The 19,280-nt window shown below is 40.1% G+C and overlaps 1 protein-coding gene across 4 annotated transcripts in view; it reads left to right on the top strand.

Annotated features, from left to right (window-relative positions):
- The window catches only part of piezo1 (piezo type mechanosensitive ion channel component 1 (Er blood group)), a 250,838-nt gene that overhangs the window by 194,580 nt on the left and 36,978 nt on the right, over positions 1–19,280 (top strand). For 3 of the 4 annotated variants that reach the window (XM_069901252.1, XM_069901254.1, XM_069901251.1), the window contains exons 29-34: positions 376–465; positions 2,586–2,671; positions 7,467–7,538; positions 9,631–9,731; positions 13,314–13,434; positions 16,391–16,480. In XM_069901252.1, coding sequence (XP_069757353.1) covers positions 376–465; positions 2,586–2,671; positions 7,467–7,538; positions 9,631–9,731; positions 13,314–13,434; positions 16,391–16,480 — 560 coding nt within the window. The remainder of the gene's footprint in view (positions 1–375; positions 466–2,585; positions 2,672–7,466; positions 7,539–9,630; positions 9,732–13,313; positions 13,435–16,390; positions 16,481–19,280) is intronic. The other variant, XM_069901253.1, reaches the window with a different exon arrangement.

Genomic DNA, 19,280 nt, shown 5'->3' with positions numbered 1-19,280 from the left:
AAATGGGCAAGGACAGGTATCCATCTTAATTCCTATTGAAACCCCGATATAGGGCAGCTGATGGCAGTAAATCAGCTTATTCACTTGGTTTAGGTCTCAGTCAATTACTTTCACATTGGAGATGATCAAGAAGCAATGAGTCAAGTAAAGGCTCTGTTGTGGTCTGAGAGATATTATCCAGATATATTTTGACTGGATGTATGAGGAGAGCTTGCGTGGCCATGTTGTACATCGAGAGTTAAAAGTATGGCTTGTTATAGGAAGTAGGTTGAGGACAATTAGGCAATGTCTTTAGGCCATAATTTTTAGATGCCTGACTTTGTCCAGCATCAATATGTATGAATTGTGAGAACTAGTGTTTTTCTCCACCCACAGGGGCTTCCAACTGTTCAATGCCAGCATCATCAAAAATATGAATGTCCTCCATGATAGTGAGATGAAGTCCAAAGCACAAATAAAGCGACAGTAAGTTGGCTGAAAGGTGGGGGGGGGGGGGTGCGTGGGGCTCTATAATCTGTATGAACAGTGAGTGTGTTTTATAAATGGTTTCTGGCAAAGTAATGCCTTGTCCTTATAGACTTGCATACCACAACGAAAGGAGCTTGTTTTAGTCAGCTCAACTTCTGACATTATTTGGTTCCAAATTTTCTGAAAACTTCACACCTGTGGCTTTCTGCCTATCCAATGAAAGGCAAGACTACTTATCAAGATTCAGAGTTTGGCGGTCCAAAATATAGGGATTTCCTGATGCTTAGAAGAATGTTGTACATGTTTGTCTCAATCCTGATGGATTAATGTAGATTAATGCAAAGGATTGTTGGTGAACTTTCACTCAGTGTTCCAGGTAAGCTCAATAAGGCTTTCGCTTCGGCTCTCTGATGCAAAATGGACAGAATCCCAACCTTCGGTCTACAGATCTACCTCAGCTGGGTTTCATTAGTGACTCAATCTGCAGCAGCTGAAATTAACAATACATTAAAATGTTGTACGTCTGCTTGTCCTGCAAGCTAAGTCTGTACCAAATGGTGATCCTAGTAAGGAGTATCAGTGTGTGGCTGTGAGCTCAGATAGCAGATATGGGGTGTGGTAAGATGAGCAGAATCAGAAAGTGATACAGTTTGATTCATTAGAAGTGTAGATGCAGTAGAAGTCCAATAATCTGGATGTCAGAAATCCGGGCCACCTGAGAATCTGGACTTTTCAACAACCCTCAAACTTTTAAAATTCAACAAGCATTTGTGAATGTGCGCAAGGACCACAGAGTCACAGTGGGAACACGAGTCCACGCTTGTTGACTTTATTTTTCTTTAAAACTGCTCATTTTGACAAATGAAGCATGCTGTATTTGCTAATAAATAAATTATCAAAATGAACCTGTGATCCTGCTTTATTCCTCCTTAAATTTGAATTTTGGATTTTCCGAGAATTTGGAAATTTCAAAAATCTGGACCGACCCAATCCCCGAGCAGTCCAGAGTTTTGGACTTAGACTGTATTCAGCTATTGGCCTCTTTGCCAACCCATTTAAATTTGACAAGGAGTGTCTTTGTAAGTAGAATCAGAATTTCCCACAGTAAGGCCACTTGCGGCCTTCTTGGTTTAGATTATCATGAACCCTGACAGTACCTGATGAGAATGTAACAAAATCTGGTCTGTAGAAATTGAGTTGCTCTTTACTGTATTGTAGTGTCTGCTAATGGCAGCGCAGCTAAAATGAAAAACGTCCACACACACACACACACACACACACACACACACACACACACACACACACACACACACACACACACACACACACACACATCCACACACCCACACCCACACCCACACCCACACACACACACACACACACACCCACACACACACACACACCCACACACACACACACACACGAGGATCACGCGCTGCTTTAAGGGTACGAGCTACTTCCTGTCTGGAGCATGTTGGTCTGGGAGTGATGTCAGTGCATTGTGGAGTAACTGCCTGCTCAGAGCTACATGACCAGGAAGTGGCGACATTACCTAGACAATGCTTGTTGCCAAACGCAGGCTTCTCCTGAGAAGGGAAGGGGGACCCGCGCATCTTGTGCCAACCGACTGGGGTGGCCCATCTAGCCACGTGATCGCTAGGCCTGCTTACATAATAATGATTTGGAAACAACTGGCCAGAGGTTGCCTGTGGCTTGAAGTTAGTAGAGGAATATTCATAATAGTGGCAACAGTATAATGTTGTCCAGCACAAGGATTAGTGGCCCACAGTCACATCGCTGAACAATGCCAACTGGATTTTTTTTAAGGTACTGCAGTGGTACCAATAAAGAAAACACTTTAGTTTTGAATTGGCAGATTAAAAGACAGGGTAAAAATTTCCCAATTCCTCTATTAAAGGCACAAACATGCGGTGAGCTACACAGTAAGAGGGTGAAATCACCTTGGATAAAGTTAACTAGAAATCACATATCCTCAGTTTTGCCTGAAGTCCAACATGGATGATGACGGGGCCTTGACACTTTTGGAAATGGGAATCCACTAATGATTGTTACAGCTTTTTACCTGACCATTTTCTGTCAACTTTTTTGTCTGGTAGGATGGAGAAAATTCAGACAAAACAGGAAAAATACAGAGATGAAAGAAATTCCAGTCACTCCAGTGAAAAAGATGAAGGAGATAAAGGTACAATTTAAAGTGCAAAAATGCCAGATGATGTAAATGCGCATCACTCTTTGACTCATTATATAAAATTAAACAGGATTAAACAGGACTTTTCTGTATAATAAAAGTTTATAGTTAAAAACACAGACACTCTTTAGCCTATTTTAATATGGTTGGGTGGTAGTAATGGGGCATGCAGGGTTATACTGTACAATCAACTACTGGTATTTGTTCCTATACCATACACTGCACTGTAGAAAGTTTCAGATGAGTTCAGTCTTCTATAGTGAAGAGTCTCTTTGCAAGAGTCATGATTAAGCCAGATAGATTACAATATAAAGGATTCTGATGATAGTGAACCAAAGCCTGACGCTTGGAATAAATAGACCACTATCCATGATGTATTTAGTCATGTATAGTTGCCCTACACATGTCCCATGTGCATTGGACTCTCAAAGATTTGTGGTTTCTGCTGAAAATAGTGATCAAAATGATCCCATATTTAATATATCAAGGCAATGATTAATTCAATATCTGCTCTTTTATTAAACAAGTATCTGCCTGAAGCATAATGTACAATGCACCAAAGTTCTTAAGCTACAGCCACTCAGTAAGAATTTGATTGTATACTTTGATTAAAAAAAATCACCTGGCATCTTTATTTATCCTCTTAGACTATTGCCTGAAGGATTTGAACATGCAAATGTTACTTTGTCAGAGTGAACATCAACATATGGTGGATCTACTGATTATGTTGGACATGAGAAGGAATTGATTCAGGTTGCTTTCATATTCAATTACGGTACATTCAGAGGTCGATTTTTTTTTGGCATTAAAGGAAGCAAGGTATTGGGGTTAGTGAGAAAAATGGCACTGAGATATAAAACCAGTCATGATCTTATAAATGATGGAGCGGGCACCTCCTGCTACGCTTTCTTGCATTCTTATTTACCAAACCAACAGTGTGTGAAGTGCCCCAGTCCTGAGCCAGGATTCTACACCAAGTGGCAGAAACTAAAACCCTCTCCATGGACTGCTCCAATAAACCTCTGGCAACCCATAATGTTAATGATCTTTCCTGCTCTTTGGAACTGCCTTTGACCTTTAGAACTCAGTGGAAAAACAGTTTAAAACTTGATTAGTATGATTTAACTTATTTATTTTAATTAACATACGAGTTCACTTCAATACACAATGTAATAAAAAGTCATTTTAAACATTATTTAAAATAAAAAAAACAACTTACCTTTTCAGTGAAGATCCACGACCCATTCACAAAGCTGTACATTAAAGAGCACCTGGTCACACATTCTAAAAAGCCTTTGGAGTTTGTGCTCAGCCTGGGGATGCATTGAGATTTCAGCTGGCACCAGTGTCTGATCTCCAGCTCATTCCTTGACCCCATGCCACAGTGTGCAAGTGTGGAGTCAGGATGGATGTAGGCGTTCCTCTGTCCATGAGTTTTGCTCCATTAACTAACAACCTGAATGAAAAGAAATGTATGCACCCAAATTAAATTGTTTGGCATCTACTTCTCCCCCTGCATATTTCTGGTCAAAATTGTTACAATATAGCAGTTAAGTTGACCCACAATCATTAATTAGCTATGGTTAGTTCAAAATTAACGTTTACCTCATGCGAGATGGAAGCTTTTCACATACACTAGAATCACCTTGCCATCATCTAATTTCCCCTCAGTGTCTATCACTTACCTGAACTCTTTATAATATTGGTAAAAATTAAGAAAATCTTCCAAGATGCATGCTTTTAGAAAGGCTATTTGCAAGATTTTGATTCGGAGGTCTGGAACAAAACATTTAAAGATATAATGTGGGCCCATCTTTCCTGACATTCCCTTATCTGGTTTATCAGCTATTTCTTTTTGTCTGTCTCTGATACTCCTTGTTTGTTTCAATAGTGAAGTACTGTACAGTATAAAACCAGGTGCTATTATGGTTACGGTTAGGGATGACATAAGGTCTAACTTTTTACAACATCAAATAAGTGCCAATAGTCTATTAAAGGGTACTGCAAGGCATTGCAATTTTGAATAAAAGATTATTGGAAGAATATCCTATAGCTTCATTTTCTAAATTCTTTTTCCAAAATGATCTAAGATCCACACTAGGTTGAAGCATCCTCTAGACATGTTACAGGTAACATTTTGCTCTTGGTTTTTATTGAATGTGATATATGTACTTCTCTGATCTTTTCCAATGTAATTGTGTTATGGTATTCATTTCATATTGTCTGTGTCTTCATTAATATCCACCTTATTCTGTGCTGCCTTGTGGAATTGACTGTTGTGGAATTGACATGCTTGATTCATGCTTCTTCATTTGAGCTAACACAATTAAAATATGAATGGCTGAATTGCTGAAAACAGTAGAGCGCTGGAGGGTGTTCATAAACAAGGGGCACAAATAAACTTGGCTGAAGAGTTCAAAGTTTGATTTTCAAAATGCTTTAAGAATGTCCATCTAGGCTGTGAGTCATTCCATATAGAGGAATAATTTATCCATGTTTTACCTTAATTTATCAGAAACAGAGCTTTTATTCAGAGGGTAGTGCATCTGTCTTCGAGTTCATGATTAAACATGACTTTGCCAAAAGGAATCTCTGAGTTGCTCATTCTATCAGTGCAGCAGAGAGGGTGCTTATGTGTAACAACCCTCTGGTAGTTGGGAGAGTGACTGCGACAGGTTGTCCATTCCAGCTTTGAAATGTAGCTGCGTCATTCCTTGATGCCGCAATCTCAACTTCTCTTCCTCTTCCTGATATTTTCACCCTTGCATTTTACTTGCTTTTTCTCATTTTCTCCCTCATGTTTACCGCTCTACCCTGTTTACAGAGGATAAAAGTTTCAGAATTATATTTCCGGACTCCTATTTTCTTTTCATTTTATCCTTTTATGGGGAGGTGATTTTTCTGATAGATATGCTTCCACTGCTCAATGGTATTTCTCCAAAGTATCTTTAATTGTGTTAGCCTGAGAATTGGGAATCCCAGTTATTTCAGAAGTTCCTTTGTGCATTCCCATTTAATTTTCAACCTCTTCAGTTTTTTGTGCTGAATGATCATTTTTCATGGAAAATTTCCCTCCGTGTATTCTATATGATTAATAGGATCCCTATTTGCATTTTTTTTCTCTGAGGCAATATGCTTCTGTTGAAGTAAGTATGATTACAAATTTAGTTCAAAGATCCAAGGGTTCCTTTTATTGTCACGTGATAATACATTAAAAAATTAATATATATTCAGTCAGTACCTTGAGGGGAGGAATTTTTAATTTATGAGAAAAAGAAAAGGTTTGCTAGACCAGAAGTGGCCAAATCTTAGCTCATGAGACACATGCAGCTATTAGATATGAATGTGTGGCTCGCGGAAGTACGTTGGCCTTGTTATGTTAGTGGGCCTGGCTTGCGGTCGTGTGATTGTGGCACTTGTAGCTGTGTTGCAAGTAATGAAATTAGCAGTGTAAGTGTGATCCAGACCTCTCGACCATCCGAGCTCCTGGCGCCCCAGCCACCCAACCACCGAAGCTCGACTGTGGACTGTCACCTAGGCCCTGGCCACCTGCCCATCCAAGCTCCTAATGTCCTCCAATCTGAGCTCCCATGCCCCGACCGTGGACTCTCACCAGCCGCCCGCCCACCCATCGGAACTCCCGATGTCTTGAACGTGGACTTACCACCCGGTCACAGCCACCTATCCGCCCATCCGAACTCCCAACGTCCTGAACAATGCAGGTACTTACTGTGGTCAAAAGTGTATGCGTGCGATAGTCAACCCCCTAAATTTTATCCTAAAAATAGGTCCACAAAATTCAACTACAGTATTACACAAGTATTTGCAATAAGTGTACCCTTTGATTATTGAAGTTAATATAAATTAGCAGTTTAAAAACAATATACATGAATAAATATTATTAAATACAAGTATTTCTTGATATTTGTATAAAATGTTTGTAAAAAATGTGCATGTAAGAGTAAAAATGTGGATGTTATTTTTTTTTCCATGTCTTGCGGCTTTCAAACATCTGATGTTTATCATATGTGGCTCTTGAGTTAAGCAAGTTTGGCCACCCCTGGTCTAGACAGAGGAGAATGAACATGGACAATTAGCCAGACGCAGGAAGCCTACCCTGCTTTTATGGACAGGAAATAGCAAAATGTGAATTAAATATTTTATAGGTGTAAGATGCAGAGAATCTATCAGGTAGCTTTATACGCAAAATATTCTGATACTTCATTGACTGCCAAGAATGTGGTTCTTTGTTTCATCGAGATTAAAATCTGCATAGTTCCTGGCAATCCAAATGTTAGTCCTAACATTCAGCCATGGATAGAGTTGAGGGAGCTGCCTTTGCAAGTGAATGTGTTGCTTTGTGCTCGGCTTTGTACTTCCATTGTGCAAAGTTAGTGACAGTTTTGACAGCGATGTGCTGTGTGCCTGCTACCAATGCTGTCCTTGTGCCTGTTGCAAACTGTTGTTTATGATTATCCAGCTGCCGAGACATTGTGCCTTGATTGTTGCATTTCAAATTGACAAAGTGCCTTGATGGCATTAAATGATTTGGACAATGCTTTTGTCAAGGGCTTGAAGCTGCATGGGCCAGTTTCACATGGATTCATGTGGCTGGAAGCTCACCTTTCAGACCCTGTAATACAAAATGCTGGTCGATGTGCTTGTTACCCTTTTGTAATTTTGACATGGTGGGAATGCTGCAATAAACTCGCTCAATAACTGATGTTGCAAACTTAAGTTCATGGAGATCTCTGATGTGGAAACAACATGCTTGTCTCCTGCATGACAGAGCAAAATGCAATGAAAGAGAAGCCCCAGGAGAAAAGGAAATGGTGGCATCCCTGGGCAAACCATGCTAAAGGTATTTAATGGGTCATATTGACTTAGCACTGTTTGGTTGGCTCACTACTTCGATGTTTATGTTTTATTTATGCCAGTAATATGCTGTGTGAGAAATATTTGGTTAAACTTTGAGCTGAACATTGTATGACCATTTCAGCTACGTTCTCATCCAGATGTGGGTTGTGCTCTGTGGAACATTGGGTCAAACAATTGTACTGCATTTTATCTGATCACATTTGACTGGATCACTAGATGACAAGCTCAGTGCACAAACTGCTGGAGAAACTCAGCAGGTCACACAGCATTCATAGGGGGGAAAAAAAGATGGTCAACTTCTCGGGCCTGACAAAAGGCTCAGACCTGGGACATTGATTGCCTTTTACTTCCTGTGGACGCTGCTGAGTTTCTCCACTAGACCCCAGCATTTGCAGGTGTTCTTGTTTAACCTCATTCTGAGCTCCTTTATTATTGCTTTCATTTCGTTACCACACATTTCATTTCACTCTCTCCAGCCAAGTTTACTTTCTCATAATATTTTACTTTGTTTAATTTTAATTTCAATTTAGAGCTATAACATGGTAACAGGCCCTTCTGGCCCACAAGCCTGTACCACCCATGTGACCAAATAACCTACTGACTCCGTACGCCAAGGGAGTAATGTCTGCACCGTTGAGTATCCTGAACAACAAGTTCCTGCTTGCTCCCTATCTTTTCCACTGATTTCACCCTTGAATTTATTTAGTGGTGCACATCTAAATCATTCGACGATGGAGAGTGAAGACAGTGAGGAAGGAACTTACTTCTCAAGGGTAACCATTCGTTCTGCCTGTGAAACATTGGGCTGACCATGCAGAGCCAGGCTCCTGACCCCCTAAGCTCCCCTGCAGTCTAAATGCCCTCACCTACCTGAGTTTAATGTGGGCAGTTCATCTCGCTGACTATGCACTCCTTCATGGACATCAGAAAGAGTTGCATTCAAAGCAAATAGCTCATTAAAAAAAAAATTAATGAAACAATGTTCATTAAAATCAGGAATACATCAAATGAAAACAAGATAATAAAAAATGTAGATTCATTCTTGCCTTCTAATCTGCCATCTTGGAATCTCCATTGAAATTCATGGGCATTTGGATCCGACCTGGATTCTGATCTGAGTAGCAATGGAGAGTAGCAATGTCTGACCCTTCCCCTGCCTCTATCAGTATGTCATAAACCCAAGTATACAAAAGTCTTCCAGGACTTCAACTTAAATGGCTGTATACTGATATGCACACAATTCAGACTTATATAGTTACTTGTACATTTTAAGATCTTGGGGCTGTGTTGTTTTCTTTTTAAAGAATAGAACGATGGTGGATATAGACTGAGCTTTTCAACTCGTGTCTTCACACTGGAAGTGACGCTTCACCTTGTGCTATTGAGCACCATTTCTCAGTGTTTGTTTGCAGTTCACAGTGTTCATGGCCAACCTGCTTATCTGCACCTCTACAACCAGTGTTAGCCTGGTTGCAGGCATGCAGAACAGCTTCGACTTCACATCACATCAGAATAATTAATGGCCCAGAAATTCTCTCCAGCCCAAGACTCCCCCCCCCCACCCCGTTTTCAAAATCAGTTTTTAATCACCCTTTATTTTATCCACTTTCTGTAAAGTGCTGAGCGACGTCCTTCTGTAGGTGAAGTGCACAATAAAAGTGTCAATTGTTTCTCCAGAGCCAGGAATTTGTACATCAATCACTGTTTATTTTCAAAACCTGTCATAAAATCTCTGGCTTAAAAGGGCACTGGTGATCATAGACTACCAGCTGTGTATAACTCAGCTCCAAAGGTTTTAAATGAGAGGCTTACATCACCCCTGCTGAGTTTCTCCAGCAATTTTGTATGGTAAAATATTTGGTTTTATATATGGATGTTGCTTTGTAATTGTACGTGAAGCACTTAAAAGAAAGAGGATTGAGAAAGTAGATGTTGTCTGGTTAATACATCAACATTGATATAACCAGGTCTTTTAGAGAATGCCTGACACATCTGATACTGAGATTTCTTTAGCAACTTTGTTCAACTGCACTGAATAATGATTTGTAACTTTCTTACATTTATCTCTGGGTTAGTGCTTCAATCTGGAGACTATTACTTGTTTGAGTCGGACAGTGAGGAAGATGAAGAATATGTGCAAGAGGAACCGAAGCCTCCTAAACAGAGTGCATTCCAGGTACTGGAGAGCCTCACATTAGCTGAACATTTCCAAGGGTTTGGGGGCATCAATGTGGTATCAAGTGTAAGTTCATTGTCATCTAATTGCGTAAGTACTACCCAGCGAAACAGCGTTCTCCGGTCCTTAGTGCAAAAGCATGCAAACGTATATACAGACCTAACCCACCTACAGACAAACAACACGTAGACAATACGTATGAACATAGTTAAAAATAAATAAATATGGTTAGTAGAGTCTCAGAGGGGTCATCAGTTATTCAGCAGTCTCACTGACCGTGGGAGATTCATCATTGAATCCCACAGCACGAAACCAGGCCCATGGACAACACATACGCACTGAACAATGTGCCCCCTTGTTTTAGTCCCACTTGCTCACATTTTGCCTGTCCCCCTCCAATCCTTTCCAATTCCATATGTCTATCACCCTCTAAGTGAAAAACTGACCCTTCGCCTCCCTTCTAAATCCCACTGGCTCATTTTGTAGTTATGCCCTCTCACTCTAGGAAACAGATTTGACACTATGCACCCTATGTATACTCCTCAATAAGATCCCTTCTCAATCTCCTAGGCTCTAAGGAATGCATGCCTGGTTTTTCCAGAAACCACACAATTTTCCTAACCTTGTCAATCTTTCTAGTTTCCAATTTCATAATATTCTTCCTATAGCTAAATGGCCAAAACTATTCACACCAAAATCTTGTGCCACTTTAACATGATGCCCCAACCCTTGTATTTAATGCCTGACCAGATATCTCTTTGCATTGTTGCTGTGTAGATTTACTGGATTGACCTCATCTTGGGTGAGGAATTGTTCTCTGAGGAGATATTGAGGATTTGAGTTTAGAAGAATATGAGTTGAGAAGGGTTGGCAAAGTCAATATTGTTTGAAACCATCAAAAACCAGGGAAAAGGGTTTGCAGTGGGGCTGAGAGGGGAAGGAATGTCCTCGATACTCAAATAGTTGTAAATCTTTGGAGTATTGAATCCCAATACTCAGCCATTGAATTTGTTGAACTTGAAGAGATACTGAAAATAAAATGATCAGGTGATCTGGAGGCATGGCTTGAACCATGGTCACATGGGATGGAGCTGCCAGCTGGAGGGACTCTCGTCCTTCTGATGTTCTTCTGAGTCCCATCATAGTCGGTTGTGAGCTCTTTCACTCCCTTGCCATAAAATACAGTGAGTGGACAATTCCCACCTGGTCTCAATCTGATCTGTTTTGTAGGCGGCTTGGCTGAGGGCACTAATGGAAGTCGTAACTAATGCAAAGGTTAACCCAGTCTCCACTACTGCTTGGACAGGTATTGGAAACTACTGCAAACTGCTGATGTAAAATACTCACAGGGCCTGAGGAAGTAGTAATGGCAAAACTTGAAATTTAATAAGTAAATATTTTTTTGAATGTGATTTTAAAAAAATTAAATTTCATTTACTACATAGAAGAAATCAATTCCTGCCATTGTGAGCCATGCCACCCAATTACACCTAATTAACCCACCACCACTTTTGCCAATCTCCTCTCTTCCCCAACTGTTTCCAAAATGTTTAACTCTGTCAAAACCTTCCAAACTCTGCAATCATCAATCCTTCAGTTTTCCTGCTCACTGCTCACCTCAGTCAGTACAATGATTGACCTAACCATATAACCATTGTCCCAAATGAAACTCATGGTGACTAACCAGCGTGGTTTCTGTAGCTTGCTGCTCAGCATTCACTGCCACACTCCTTCATCCACTCTGACCAAAGAAGGCTAAGCTCCGGCATTGAACTGTTACCCCAACCACACTTCACCCACTATGTTCTCCTCACTGTTGCCACTCACTAACCTGGGATTACTTTGTCATAAGATCATAGGATGAGGGAGCAGAATTCTGTCATATGAATCATGGCTGATGTATTTTTCCCCTCAACCCCCTTATTTATTTGCTTGTAACAATGAGGTCAGGTCTACCTCTTCCTCTGATCTTGCTTATTTCGAGATGAGTCAAAACATGATTGAATGTTAACCATTGGGAGTATCACAGACGTTATTGATGAAATATCCACGTCCCAGATTCCACTGCTGCTCTCCATCATTTACTGAAGGCCTGGACTGAATCAGAAAAAAATGGAAAATTTATAACACACAGGATGCCATTTCAGCCCATTTTGCTTGTACTAATTAAAAATAAAAAGCTACCTGCCTGATCCCATTTTCCACACCTAATCCCTAACTCTTCAGGTCATGGCTCCTCAAGAACATACTTGTTTGTGTTTAAATGCTTTGATTTACGACAGTAGATTCTTGACCTCCTGCATCCTTGGGTGAAAATGTTTTTCCTCATCTCCCTTCTACTCAAAATCTATGTTATCTATCACACTAACTGCTTGCTTCCATTTCTCTAGCAGGCGCTATGTTTACTCTACTCCTGAAGCCTTTATTCATGCCTACCATTGATCACAATTCCCCAAAACCCCCTGGTGTTCATGCTCTAACTCCAACTCATTCAAAGCTCATTCACTTGTAACCTCTCTTTTCGACCTTCCTATCACAAGTTGTCTTTCTGGCTCTTATTATGTGCACCATTATGTTTAATGCCTCGTTCTTACCCTCGAATTGTTCTTGGCCTACACTGTGCCATGCGGTGAATGGACTTGCATCTCTGAGACTTCCTCTTTCTTCTTCACCTCCCAACTGCAGTGAAGACCACCAGCCACCGTAACCGATTCTGAAGAATTCCATTCTTGATTCCTCACCCCTTCTCAAAATCCTTCGATTTTAAAAAAAACTAGAATATTTTAAAATCCACATTAGCTTGGTTATTTTTATATTCTTTTAACAATTTTTTCTTCCCATCTTGTGAAGTACAAGAGCTTGGCGTGACTATTATTTTATCCATCTATTCATCAGCTTCCTTTCTTTGAGAGCATCCTTGAATTTGTCAATGAGATGTCTCCACTTTGATATTATGTAGGTTGTGAGGTGAGTGAGGCCATCGTTTGAACCAGAGACTCTTCCACTGACAGAGGGGTGAGTGGGTGGTTTGTGAGGAGGAGCACTCCTTTCACTGTTTACCCAGGCCTACCTCAAATCATCCTCCACTTTCAGTCAAATATCTCAAGAATCAGTGAGGATATTGCATTTATTCAAGGAGGCTTTAAATTCTTTAAATCTTTCCGTCTGACCATCTTATCCGCTCTTCAGTGACAGGGTTTGTTTTGACCTGCCCAATCACCTGTAACTCATGCTTCAATGCCAAGGAAGTTGGCTGGAGAGAGGACACTGATCGTGGCTTGCATATTGCTTCAACAAATGTAGAGCATTTGGGGACGGCAGTGTTGGTGCTTTCTTCCAATGCATGTAGTTGTCCAGGTCTTAGAAGAATGTTTGAGGGCTGCTATTACGGCTGCCTATTTTGTTCCAAGTCTGAAGTCTTGATCTTCAATCACTGTTTTCCTCAGTCAACCAAAGGCACATTGAAGGTGGTCGTTATTTCACCATCAATATCTGGCTTTGCTGATAACCAATGTAAACTGTTGTTAATTGATCTGCAGTTATTAATCACAATGTTACTAATGTTTTTGTGATCTTTCTTAGTTGGCATACCAAGCCTGGGTAATAAATGCAAAAGTGGCCTTGAAGAAAAGACAGGAGCATAAAAAGAAGCTTCAGAAATTTAAACATGATGCTGACACATGTAGCCGATTGCAAAGTACAGGTGAGAGGATGTTATTATTAATTGTATGCATTGCTAAACTTGAGATCCCACTTACATCATCGGTAAGTTGAAGAAAACCAGTTCCTTCAGCTAAAAAGTTTGAATGGCTTTCTCTAATGTTTGATTGGAGTTGGTGTGGGAATGGACAGGGTGGAGGGTTTGCAGGGCAAGTGGTGGGGACCAAGGCTTGGTAGGCCTTTCAAAACAGCAACCAGATTGTTTGTAATAACCTTGTGAGTAAACCTGAATATGAGCAGAGAAAGAAACAATAATAAAGCAGTAATTCTATGCACCAGTTACTTGAAAAAGAGCATTAATAAGGAAAATCATTTTAATTTTAATGTGAATGTTAAATTCAAGCCAAGCTTTCCACATGCATTCCAACACATTTCCACACAATTCAAAGGTGAAAGTGAAAGAAGGTCCATGATTAGACACTCGCCTTAAGTGTCAATTTCTGCAGGGACTTGTTTAGAAGAGAACATTAAACAGCAGGGACTAGTGTGAGTGGCATATTTTGGTCAGCATGAGCAAGTTAGAATATGGAACATCACAGCACAGTGCAGGCCCTTCAGCCCTTGATGTTGTGCTGACCTATATATTCCTACCCAAAAAAATGAAGCACTTCCTACCTCGTAACCCTCTATTTTTCTTTCATCCATGTGCCTGTCCATGAGTCTCTTAAATGCCCCTAATGTTTCGGCTTCCATCACCACCCCTGGCAAGACATTTCGGGCATGCAAAACTCTCCGTGTAAAATAAAAATCTGTCCCTGATGTCTCCCCTAAACTTTCCAAGCTTAAACTGTTCAGATGTCCTCTGGTATTTGCTAATCCTGCCCTGGGAAAAAGGTGCTGGCTGTTCACCTTATCTATGCCTCTCAGAATCTTGTAGATCTCAATCAAGTCTCCTCTCGTCTTTCTTTGCTCCAAAGGGAAAAGTCCCAGCTCTGCTAAGTCTCATAAGACTTATTTTCCAATTTCTTCTGCACCCTCTCCATAGCTTCCACATCCTTCCTATAACGAGGTGACCAGAACTGAAGTGTGGTCTCACCAGAGATTTGTAGAGCTGGAACATGACCGCTGGACTCTTGAACTCAATCCTCCTGTTAATGAAGCCCAGCATCCCATAGGCTTTCTTAACCATCCTATCAACCTGTGCAGCAACCTTGAGAGATGTATGGATTTGGACCCCCAAGGACCCTCTGTTCCTCTACTGATAAGTATCCAACCGTTAATCCTGTTCTCAACCTTCTGGTTTGACCTTCCAAAATGCATCATCTCATACTTATCCGTATTGACCTTCATTGGCCACTTTTCCACCCAGTTCTGCATCTGATCTGTATCCATTTGTAACCTACGATAATCTTCAGCGCCATCCACAATACTATCCAACCTTCGTATCATCAGAAAACTTACTTGACCCATCCTTCCACTTCTCCATCTAGGTCATTTCTAAAAATTATAAAAATTTTTATAAATTGTGTATTATGTTAGTTATATTGAGCGTTATAACTGAGCCTTAGAGCCTGTTTCCATGCGATATGGCCATATGATCGTGGCTGATCTGTCCCAGTCTTTCATTTCTCCATGCCATTAACTCCCTGGATGCCTCCAAAGATGTGGGAGCCAGTTCTCCAGGGTGGAGAATTCCAGAGACTCCCACCCTCTGTGAGAGCTTGTTACTATGTCCACTTCTTCGATTAGCGTAGCAGTTGGCACAATGCTATTACAGCACCAGTGACCCCAATTCAAATTTGGTGTGGTGTGTAAGGAGTTTGTATGTTCTGCATGGGTCTCCTCAGGGTGCTCCAGTTTCCTCTCACCCTCCAAAACATACTGGTTTCATAGGTTGGTTGGTGTATTTGGACCGGAAGGGCCTGTTACTGTGCCATATGTCTAATTTTAAAAATTAAAAATTAATTCTGCATTCCCACCTCATTTAAAAAAAAGTGTGCAGAAACCAGAGGAAGGAATTGAAGTGTTAGGAGATGTCTCTTTTGCCTCAGACTGGGGCTAGCACTCTGGAACAAGAGTATTGGACCTGCCTCCAGCTGATGAAAGTGCGGCCACACGGTGTCCTACCCAGGGTATTCTGATGTGGACTGACCTTTGAACATATTTGCTAAATGAAGTTTATGGGCTTCATGGAAAGAGCTTTGAAGCCAGCAATGTATCAGACACCTGGGAGGGATGCCCCCGTTATTACCAGGGGACATGCCACCATCATTCAAATGAGCAGGGAAACTTGAATCCCACATTGGTGTGGTGATGTAGGGACTGGTGGGTAGATCACAGCACTGAAGCCTGTATGGTATAACTGAGAATGTTAACTTTTTAGATAACAGTGTCTGCATTAATGGCACCAGGTTTACTGATGGCATTTGGCTGACCCCCCCCTTCATGTTTATTCTGGAAATCAGTTTATTCAGTTGTCAGTTTTCTATGAAACTGCAGGAAAACATTTACAATTAGTTTAGAAACCGTCAACTGTAGATTTTAAAGATTTTTTTTGTTTTTCTATTGCAGTCTTGTTCCGATTTATTTTCTCACATTTGTAGCCAGGTGGAGAAAGTGATGCTTAAAATTTCACAGTAGAATGAGAACCTATGGCAATGCATACCTGCACAGACATACTCTTCCAAGCTTTTCAATGTGACCCCTGGTCCCTGCAGTTAGCTGTTGGAAGCCCGTTCCCAGTTATGTCATTGGAAGGGAGATTGACATTTGAAGGCAAGCCCAACTCTTTCTGAAACCAAGGCTTCCATTATGAGTATTGATGCTGCATGCCATATTGAATTGTTGAGAATTAATTGTATAAACAGAATGTCTCTGAACTGTAAGGTTCCTGGTATCATAATGGATAATTCTTTTCATTGTGCAGTTTATTAAACTGTGCTCAAACAATGTTTTCTGTGAAATAATGCAAAAATGTTGAGTGTGCTTATCCATTCCAGGAGAAATAGAAAGTGGTGAAACATTGCAGCCAGATGCCCCTACGCATGAGGAGGAGGAGGAGGAGGAGGAAGGAGAAGAAGAAATGCCATGTAAGTAGAAACTAGAAACTCCACAAAGCTTGGAGTTTACACAGAATGAGACCTGACTTTTTAATCCTCAAATAATATAATTTGTGGTGTTGTACGTGTCTTTGAAAATGTTTATCCTACAAACTTTCATCATGTTTTGGCATCAGGTAAAGGAACGGTTAACCGTGTAGTCTAGCTGGACTCCTCCACTTCGTAATATCTCACTGAGTCCTCGCGTGAACCTTCACCATTTGAGCTATAATCCACCTGCCACTGGCATCTGTTAACATTCTTCCTTTTTCATCAATAATCTACTGATCTCCTTCTCTAATTTTCTACAGGATTTTTTTCATGTCTACCATTTCATGTTATCTACTTCTGATACACTGTCCTCCGTTTTCTTCTTGAGAGTAAAGTGCTGTGGCCCAGCACCATTAATGCACACTGTTAATCTGGCAACACTCTCATAATTTTTTAGATTTATACATGCAGCACAGTAGCAGGCTCTTCCAGCCCACAAGCCTGTGCCGCCTAATTACCTACAAGCCCCATATCTTTTAAAACGTGAGGGGAAACTAGAGCACCCGAAAGAAACCCATGCAGACACAGGGAGATTGCACAAACTCCTTACCTACAAGGCCAATTTTGAACCCGGGTCACTGGCACTGTACTAGCGTCACGTTGACTGTTCCGCTAACTGTGCCGCTCATTTGACAATCTAACCACCACCCATTCCTCTTCGTGCCAAAAGCTGCTTTCCAACATAGACCCCTGCTGAAAATGTTTTTGTAATGTGTCTATCAAGTTTTAATGGCATCAAGTACAAGAATACTTCTTTGATGCCCAGTAAATTCTAGTTAGAGAGTTAATGAACCAAAAGTTAATTTTAATCAATATCTTTTTTTGTGATTCTGAAACAAACTAGACAAAACTTAGTATTAATCTAATAGTTATTTTTAAAAGTTTGTTGTGAGATTCATTCCTTACCAGAAAATGCAATACCCTTGTCTCAGTTACATGTAACATAATTCATACACTGACAATAAACAAACCTGATCGTTCACCTCACACATGGTAAATCCAGCTTTTGGTTTTTTTTTGTTTTGTTTTTTTTTAATTTTTTTAATTTTTTATTTTTCACACCATAAATCACATTCGCCATGATATACACTATTTCTTTTTCACACATATACAGTGACTTTTTCTCCCCCCCCCTCCCTCCTCCCAACCCACCCCCCCACCCCCCCCCTCTCATCCATTTTAGGTATACAATCTAGGTTGCATTAAGCCAGTCAGACAATGTTGTCATTCAACAAAAATACACCAGAAATTCTACTGAGTCCATTCTTTTCTTTCCTTCTCCTTCCATCAACTTAGGTAATGTTTGTCCCCGGTAGGTTTTCGCTATTGTATTTAATGTAAGGCTCCCATACTTGTTCGAATATTTCAATATTATTTCTTAACCTATATGTTATTTTTTCTAATGGAATACATTTATTCATTTAAATTTAGTAGTTTCTTCCTTTTAATTTGGTTATGTATTCCATTAATATTTAAAGTCATATAGTTCAGCGTAGCCATTTTATATTTTGTTTATCTTCTCTTTCCGTTTTTCCATCATTACCTTTCCTCCTTTTCCATTTCTGTTTTCTTATTTTCAACTCTTTATAAGACAACATTCCTACAACATCCAACATTTTCCTTATTCTCCTACTTCTATCTTCTTTATCCCCAATCTCCCCTTCCCCTCCTGAGTTGTCCTTTATCCCTTGTCGGACAACCACATCTCCCCTCTCCATTTGGATTTGCGAATCCACTCGCAAGCGTCAACTGATTTTGCAGTGACCGCTATTTCCCCCCACCCAGCCCCCCAGAAAAGATTTCACTTTTCATATGTCACAAAGGTCACTCTTTTAATTCCCTCCTTATTCTCTCTATTCCATTACCTTCCCTTATTAATTCTTGTCTATACTATCTATATTTTCCTCTAAGTACAGATACATTCACGTATGCACATTGTCTCTATTCACTCTTATACCTCTTTACCCGCGTACATATCAATCGTGATCATTTTTACTCTCATTACCCGTCTTCATCCCTCAGTCTATTTTTGTAATTGTTCTGCAAATTTTCATGCTTCTTCTGGATCCGAGAATAGTCTGTTTTGTTGTCCTGGAATAAATATTTTCAATACCGCTGGATGCTTTAGTATAAATTTATACCCTTTCTTCCATAAAATCGCCTTTGCTGTATTGAACTCTTTTCTCTTCTTTAGGAGTTCAAAACTTATATCTGGATAAATGAAGATTTTTTGCCCTTTATACTCCAGTGGTTTGTTGCCCTCTCTTACTTTTTCCATTGTCTTCTCCAGTACCTTTTCTCTTGTAGTATATCTTAGGAATTTTACTACAATAGATCTTGGTTTTTGTTGTGGTTGTGGTTTAGAGGCCAATACTCTATGTGCCCTTTCTATTTCCATTTCTTGCTGTAGTTCTGGACATCCTAGGGTCTTAGGGATCCACTCTTTTATAAACTCCCTCATATTCTTGCCTTCTTCATCATCCTTAAGGCCCACTATCTTTATGTTATTTCTTCTGTTATAATTTTCCATTGTATCTATTTTTTGAGCTAGTAGTTCTTGTGTCTCTTTAGTTTTTTTATTAGATTCCTCCAATTTCTTTTTTAAGTCTTCTACCTCCATTTCTACTGCTACTTCCCGCTCTTCCATCTTGTCCATTTTCTTTCCCATTTCTGTTAAGGTCATCTCTATTTTATTCATTTTCTCTTCTGTGTTGTTTATTCTTTTTCTTAAATCATTAAA

Source organism: Narcine bancroftii, chromosome 10 (assembly GCF_036971445.1).
Source record: "Narcine bancroftii isolate sNarBan1 chromosome 10, sNarBan1.hap1, whole genome shotgun sequence".
In the NCBI taxonomy this organism is placed as follows: domain Eukaryota; kingdom Metazoa; phylum Chordata; class Chondrichthyes; order Torpediniformes; family Narcinidae; genus Narcine; species Narcine bancroftii.
This window is presented reverse-complemented; position numbering and strand designations above follow the sequence as displayed.